The sequence below is a fragment of the Merops nubicus genome, unplaced genomic scaffold, assembly GCF_000691845.1.
Source record: "Merops nubicus isolate BGI_N331 unplaced genomic scaffold, ASM69184v1 scaffold37805, whole genome shotgun sequence".
Taxonomy (NCBI): Eukaryota; Metazoa; Chordata; class Aves; order Coraciiformes; family Meropidae; genus Merops; species Merops nubicus.
The window spans coordinates 11337-19111 of record NW_008608261.1 but is presented as its reverse complement, the minus strand read 5'-3'; the positions used below and the strand labels follow the sequence as shown (position 1 = coordinate 19111).

Below are 7775 nucleotides of genomic sequence, written 5' to 3'. Positions count from 1 at the left end.
CAGTTTCCTGCGGAAGCTTGCTTCATCGCCAACATTAAATGAACCTGTAGTGGCAACTGTTGACCACAGCCAGGACTGCAGAAGCAGGACATCAAAACAAAGCCACATCAGTTGGCACGTTCCCTTGTGCTGATAGCTAAGAAAGCCAGAGTATCTCAGTGAAAAGCTGGTGTCACCTTTGGGTGCTTACAAACTGGGTAATGCTGTGCTACTGTGGGCATTTTGTAGACAAGTCCTCAGTGGAGGATGACTCAGTTGGTACCGTAGCTGCTTGGTTTTTAGGTTTGTTTGTTTTGTTTTGTTTTTTTCTACCCTCACTCCCATTTGTACCTGAATGGTTTATTTAAAGGGACTGTTCTGAAGATTTTGAGTTTAAATTTTGGACTTGTGGGAACTATAAAGAAAAATGTGAAAGGCTTTATCTAGCACTAAATACCAATCAAAAGTAGAAATTTTACTATACTTACTATGCTGTTGTCTCTGGTTGATTTAATACTTCATTAAAAAAAACTACCAACAATTTTTAGCTCCCGAATCTTAGAATAATTTCATTATTAAAAAGAGTTAAATCCTCTCTTTCTGCTTGAAGTTCACTGGCAGCAAGCATGCCTGCTCTTCACCGTAGCCCTGAGAAACCAGCTCCATGCCATAGTAGGCTTGGTCTGTACTTCCAGAGGGTTTGTTTTTGCCTGCGCACCTTACGTAGCTCAGGAGAGTGCAGATTTTTGACCATGAGGCGGAAATGCTGACTGGTTTTGGAACACAATGTCTGTAAACTGCATTTTCCAGCTTTATTTTCTTTTGATTCCGAAATTTTACCCCTGAAATTCCTCCTGCTCTTACCATGCCTAGATAACTTCTTTGTAGCTGATGCAGTTCTTCGGTGGGTTTCAATCCTAATTACAGTCTATTGATAGACTGGCTTTGCAATTGCTACCATATCTAATCTTGCATTGAAGCGTATCTTTTTACTTTAAAGGACAAGACACAGGAACGTGGTTTTCATTTTTTAAGTTTTGTTTTGTTTTTCCTGCTTTTCACTTGTATAGTTTACTTTTTATTTTATTTTATTCTCAGGAATACATAATCATGTGGAAGCAAGTAGCACGTTTAACATTTTACAATAAAATTATTTGGTCTGAGGTATGAAATTATATGAGGTGGAACTCTGAATGTTATACAATTGCTTTGTAAATGCCCTTTGAGGAGTATTTTGCAGGACTACTTAGTTCACGCTCTAATAACACATGTATAAACCTGCCTTTAAGCTCCATAGTCTTCTTTATACAGGACAGCTTGTAACCCTTGGAGTCAAAAAGGCTGTCTCCCATGATACTTGAGAGTTCCTTATTGTGGTGGATGTAGTTTGTTGGTTTTGGGCACAGAGAACAGCTTTGCTCAACTCCTTAATAAGAGCGTTTTCACTGAAATCCAGAGTGAGAGGCAGGAGGTCAACAAGGAGCAAGAGTTCACTGTCACTTCTTGTCCAAGAGCTAGACAGGGCATTAAATGAGACTCACAGGAAGGAGGTTCAGGACTGGAAAATACAACTACCTTCTGAGCAGTTAGGCTGTGGAAGGGCTTGTCCCAGGATGTTGTGGATGCGAAGCACAGGTTTACACGGATTTGGTGGCAATTTGACAGTTGCTGCAGGGTTCATAGATACAGAAACATGATCTTCAACTGAATGAATATAAAAAATTTAACTCTGGAATCACAGGTCTGCAGTGGGAATTGGAAGATTGTAGTGCAGTCTGTGGTTTTAGACGATAAAAGCTTTGATAGAGTTTAATTGATGAAAATAATTTTATAAGTAATTTGTCTTTTCTTCACTTGTCCAGATCAGATGAAGCTACAGATGACATGGCCAAAGTCAAAACAATGTATGAACTGATGAGAAACAGCATTTCCTTCTGAGAACACTGGCTTCCTAGTTGCTGGAAATCCTAAATACGACTTTACTACCAAAAGAAACCCTGACGTTATGTGATCATTGAGCAGAGTCTGCAAGAATGGAAAAGCAAAGGACCCTGCTAGCTGCATCTCATAAATAAAAATTTCCAAGGTTCAGCTGAATTGAAAAATTATTCCAGCCATGGGAGAAAATGCAAGTTTTTGGGAAAGCTTGATATATGCACATCCTACATGCACCACCTGGAAGCAAGAGGCAGAGGGATCTATCTACCACCTAGCCAGTATTCTCTTTGTTGTGGGCTTCATGGGTGGAAGTGGATTCTTTGGGCTTCTCTATGTCTTCAGCTTGCTTGGATTGGGCTTTCTATGCTCTTCTGTTTGGGCTTGGCTGGATGTCTGTGCTGCTGATATATTCTCCTGGAATTTTATACTGTTTGCTATATGCTTTGTCCAGTTCATTTACGTTACCTACCAAGTTCGGAGCGTTTCCTTTGACAGAGAATTCCAGGAACTCTACAGTGCTCTCTTCCAGCCTCTAGGAATTTCCTTGACTGTTTACAGGAAGATTGTCTTATGCTGTGATGCAGAAGTGGTTACCCTGGAAAAGGAACACTGTTATGCCATGCAGGGCAAAACACCTATTGATAAACTGTCCTTGCTTGTGTCAGGCAGGTTTGTATCAGTTTGTTCAGACTTACTGCAAATATCTTTATTTTTTCCTCCTCTTTGAAAATGAAAGCAAAAAAAATTTGCCTGATTTGTGTATTGTTTGTTCGTTTTCCAGCACAATAGATTAAATATTAATGCAAATAATATAAATATTAATAGGCTAAATAGACTTGTCTAGGACAGCACTAGCGTAAAAACACTAAGCACAAAATCTGTAATAGCATAAAGAAAAGGATTTTAAGTCATTCTTCTCCAGACCACTGTATCGTAGCACTTAATGGCTTAGGCAGATAAAGGGAACAAATGTGTGCTTCAGTCTTCAGGCTATGGTTTGCTATCTACTGCCTAGCTGATAAGCACAGCATCTTTCTTGTTTTTCTGTGTTAGGATCATCTAAAAGAGGACTGAAAGGTAGCTATGAAACTGAATATACTGAGTGTTTTGCCAATGACCAGGCCCAACAAAAATGATAGCACCACCAGCAGGAAGATGAACCAATAAAAAGACTGTATTGTATACAAGAAGAATATTGCATGAATGATTACTGGGGGTACAAACAGGTCAACAAGCTGGTACATAAGCGACACCACCCCTAATGATCTCACAAAAGATGTGGCTCGGCCCACAACAGGTGGTACAAACAGTGAACCAAGGGTTCCCATAGTTGGTATGGGAAACAGCCACACCAGCAAGTTAAGCGCATAAGAAGGTGCCCACATGGCAACTCTCACCCGATCCGCCCACGTTCGCAAAGGCCTAAACAGACCAGGGCCCAGCGCCAGGGAGATTCAGGAGGTCTGCCCTGAACCAGGAAGCTCTGTGGAGTGCACTCCACAGACAGACACTCCTGACTCCCTGCAAGTGGTCCCAGCTTTTATCCCCAAGCAGACACCTGACCTTTGTCAACTCAATGCGGGACCCCTGGGGCTCATTTCCCTTCTGGCTCTCCCTGCAGGGCCGGCCGCACCCTGGGGGGAAGCTATAAGGCAAACTCACCACCTCTTTATGAAGGGCTGTGGGAATCACCCATATGTCAACCTTAATTTGGGGGCTTGGGGTTCAAACCCCAGCATTTCAACTGAGGTAAACTCTGTTTAGTAGAGATCTTGACTTTGATACAGGTTGTATTTCAATGCTTTTTGGGGAGTGGGAGAAGAGAGGCAGTAAGGGACAGCAGGTGGCCTAAAAGCACCCTTCCATTACAAGGGGGCATAGTCCAGCTCTGTCAAGATCTGCAGAACTTGAGTGAGTTAGACCCTGAGGCAATAAATCCACCTGCTTGCACTCCCTGCTTGCTGGAGACCCTTCTGGTAACCTTGCTTATGCTTTCCTGAAGGAGAATACTAGCTTTCATATTGTATACAAAGTGGTACGCAGTACTGGACCACCACAAGAGTCGATGGAATGGCCATGGATGAGATGATGGCCATAGTCTGTCTTTGATGGGACGTTTTGTAGGTGCAATATGACAGGCTTCTGCGTGAACAGATGGAATTTGTAGGCAGCTGGAAAGTCAGCTGATTTAGGACTACTTTCAATGAGTAATATGCATTTTAGGTAGTTGTCCTTAGTGACACCCTGGTTCAGAGCATTCTTCAGAGCTGTGTAGAAAGTACCATGTGGAGGTTGCTTTTGGTCATAAGCATACTGAAGGGCAGGTGTCCATCCTTCTATATGCTCAGCCAATTAGTAATCATTCAGGAAGTTTCTGCTACTCTCCTTCCTGCAATATAGGTCTGTTTCTGATTTTGTAAAAAACATTCATCTCAGTGCAAAGCAGATGCAAAAAAGGTACTTGTACAGCTTGCTACTTTTTTTTTTTTTTTTATCTCTTGAGGTTTAAGCATATTTTTCCTGCTTGTGTGCCTTCAAACTTAAATATGACTTAAAAAGTAGAAAGAAAATTTTTCTTTGGCATCTGCAGAAAGCCACAACATTCACATAGAGATTCCATACCTCCATGCTGTTCTCCTGGCTCCAGAGATAATCCTGTGGCCATGTAATTCCTGGTAAACATTGAGAGAGCCCTACCTAACACATGTCATGGGGAACTCCTGCTTCCCACCATTTTCTTTGCTTTTACCACTTTGTTCCCTCTAAAATGTGTTTTTGCCAAACCTAGAAATATATCCCACGGCTTTCAAGTGAAGAAGGCAAACAGTGCTATGTGCCTTGGTCTTTCATCTCTCCCATGCATGCTGTCCTTTTCATGACAAAGCCTGCTCATCGTGGCATGGACCTGCCCCAGAGAAAATAATGTGACTTGAATAAAGCCTGGAAAAATTTCCATTTCAGTTGCACGACTGTCTCGTATTCTCTTTTAACTGGCCTGAAGAAGTTGTGTTCAAAAATATAATTAGGATACTGTTAGCCACTGATTGCTTTTTCATGTTCTCAAAGCTCTATGTAAAATCCTCACATAGTAGAAATAACATGTTGTTGCTGCTGTACAGGTAGTACTAAGAAATTAACATATATTATCTTGATAGGATCAGAGTGACAGTTGATGGGGAGTTTCTGCATTATATTTTTCCTCTTCAATTTCTGGATTCTCCTGAATGGGATTCACTGAGGCCCACAGAAGAGGGAGTTTTCCAGGTAAAAGTAATTATACAAGCAAGTGGTATTCCATTAATTTGGGATAGGAAGTCCTCTTTACCTGCTAGACTCGTTATGCTGTTTGCACATTCTTTCTGTTTGCACCTTGTTATTGCAACAAACGGGGTTTTTCTTAGAGCTGCTCTGGGAAGTAGACTCTGTTTGCATTCTTTGGCTGCACTAAAATCCATCCCTGAGAAACCAGGTTTGCAGGAGGTGGGTGGAAGCTGGTGCTGGACGGGTTTCCTTTGGGAGGTTTCCCGGGGAGCATAGGCTGAGGAGAGGAGAGGTGTGCTCGTGGTGCAGGTTGGCGTGGGGGGACAGCATGGGGCACAGTGCCCATCGGGGCTGCCCCGGTGATTCGTGAGCTCTCCTGCCGCTGTCACTACACTGGCACGTTGGCTCCTGCCCGTGTGGGATCTGATGTCTCATACCATGCAGGCAAATGGCATCTGTCAAGAGCTTTCTTCAGAACTGCCTTTCCAGCTGGGGGTGCTGAGAGCAAAGCGGAGGGTGTAGGGCCAGGGCTGCCGTTCAGTGTGGGCCCAGGCGTGCTTCCACTGAGGCCGACAAGGTGCAGTCATTTAGGCCATTCCCAGTCACCGCTCTTGCTTGTCTTTTGCATACAGTAGACCTCGCAGAGCTCTGGCTGGATTAAAAGGCTCCAGGTGCAGCAGGTGCAACAATGCGACATGTCGGTGTGCCTGCCGTGAGGGAGGGGCAAGGGCAGCAGCGGTGGTATCGCGGCCTTATCACCTAGCTAATTTTAATTTTCTCTTTTATAGGTAACCCTTACAGCAGAGACGGACTGTCGGTACGTGGCCTGGAGGAGAAAGAAGCTGTATCTGCTCTTTGCTAAACACCGTTTCATCTCCCGCCTGTTCTCAATCTTAATTGGGAGCGACATTGCTGAAAAACTGTATGCCTTGAATGACAGAGTGCACGTGGGGCAAGGCTTTAGGTATGACATTCGGTTACCGAACTTCTACCACGTCTCGCTGCCAGAGACCCCTGCGGTGCTGCCCTCCCACCACCTACAGAGAGGGTCCCCCCGGCGCAAGCCCACGGGGGTCACAAACTGCAGCTCCCCCAGCACGCAGCCCTAGGAGGGAAAACTCTGTTGGAGCCATTCCCCAAAGCAATGAAAGAAGAACAGAAAGATGAAGCAGAGTGAGAACCAGTCAAGCCAAGCTGACTGACAAGTGCCATTTACTTTCATTGGAGTAGCTTGAATTCTTCCTCTAGAGCCAGCAGATTGGCTTCTGTATTTTAACTGTTTGTGCAATATGTTTAGCTTCTGTTGATTCTTTTGTTAACTTCATCTCCTTACTTTTGGAGGAAGACTTCTGAGCATCTTGACCTAGTTGGAGATGTCCCTGCTTACTGCAGAGGGGTTGGACTAGATGACCTTCGGAGGTCCCTTCCAACCCCAAACATTCTGTGATTCTATGAAAACAAATCATAACATGCTGAAGTTTTATTGTAATTGTGTTGGCCTCCATGTTATGTTTTTTAGAAAAGAAACCCAGACCCACAGTATTTGTAATTACACTTTCTCAAAATGATCTGCCATAATGAAGTATAGTCAGTATAGTCAACAAAAACAAGTTAGTTGTCTTCAAAATACAGCAACTTGCTTGTAACATTTGTATTTATGCCATATGAATGTTGTCTCAGTTAACATGAAGAACATTGCAGAAAAAGATTTAGACCGTGTTGGTTTTGTTTCTAAAGAAATGAAAGATTTTGAAATGCACAGCAAGATTCTTAAAAAAAATAACAAAAGAAAACAAATTCTTTCCCATGGGTGACTGTTTTCTCTCTGTTCTAAAGAGGTATTATGTGAAAACAAACTTACATGTAATTGCTGGCATTAGAAAAGTAAAGCAGCTGTAATTGCTGCAAATATACCTTAGGGAAATGATTGTGTAGTGTTTCTGATAGAATGTGATGCTATAGGACCTAGGCTTCTACAGTGTCAGTGCCATTTGTGACATGTACGGTAAATACTGTTAATCAACTGCCAAACTATTGGACTTCATTTTACAATATTTTTAGCCAGGTTTGTCAGGAAGAAGAAACAGCCACAGCAATAAATATATTTTTAATGGAAATGTTGTTTAGCTTCCAGACTCACTTTTCTGTGCCTATGAAATTCTTGATTTAAAAGGCATTCTCTCCCTAATTCCATGGTGGTTTAATGGCATAAAGAAGCACCAGCTTAGACTTCAGAAGGAGAAAACTAGTTTTGACCCTTGAGGTATCTGTGCCTTTGGGGAGAAGCGTCTGAATGTCTAACTCACCTTCCTGCTGCTATGCCTCATGACTGCCAGTAATCAAAAAATAAGAAACATTACTATTTTATGAGACTATATTGCTGCTTGATATATCTGGAGGTAAATCACAATTTTAATATTTTAATATTGCTGGACTGTTTTGGTAACACACAAACCATTGTGTGTTTGTGTATGTATACACGTTTGAGTTTAGATCTTGGGAGCTGTTGCTGGAGGACTTAAAATAATGATACAACCTTGGGCTTGGAAGATAATCATGCAGTATTGTATTACAAAGCTATTAGAAGTTATATGAAA

At 42.4% G+C, this 7775-nt stretch overlaps 1 protein-coding gene across 1 annotated transcript; it reads left to right on the top strand.

Moving 5' to 3' along the window:
• The first annotated feature begins 2095 nt into the window (after positions 1-2095).
• POPDC3 (popeye domain containing 3) lies at positions 2096-6287 on the top strand. The gene is made up of 3 exons (XM_008940219.1): positions 2096-2586; positions 5073-5181; positions 5967-6287. Exons 1-3 carry the CDS (start codon positions 2096-2098, stop codon positions 6285-6287), a joined length of 921 nt encoding a protein of 306 aa, XP_008938467.1.
• The last annotated feature ends 1488 nt before the right edge of the window (positions 6288-7775 follow it).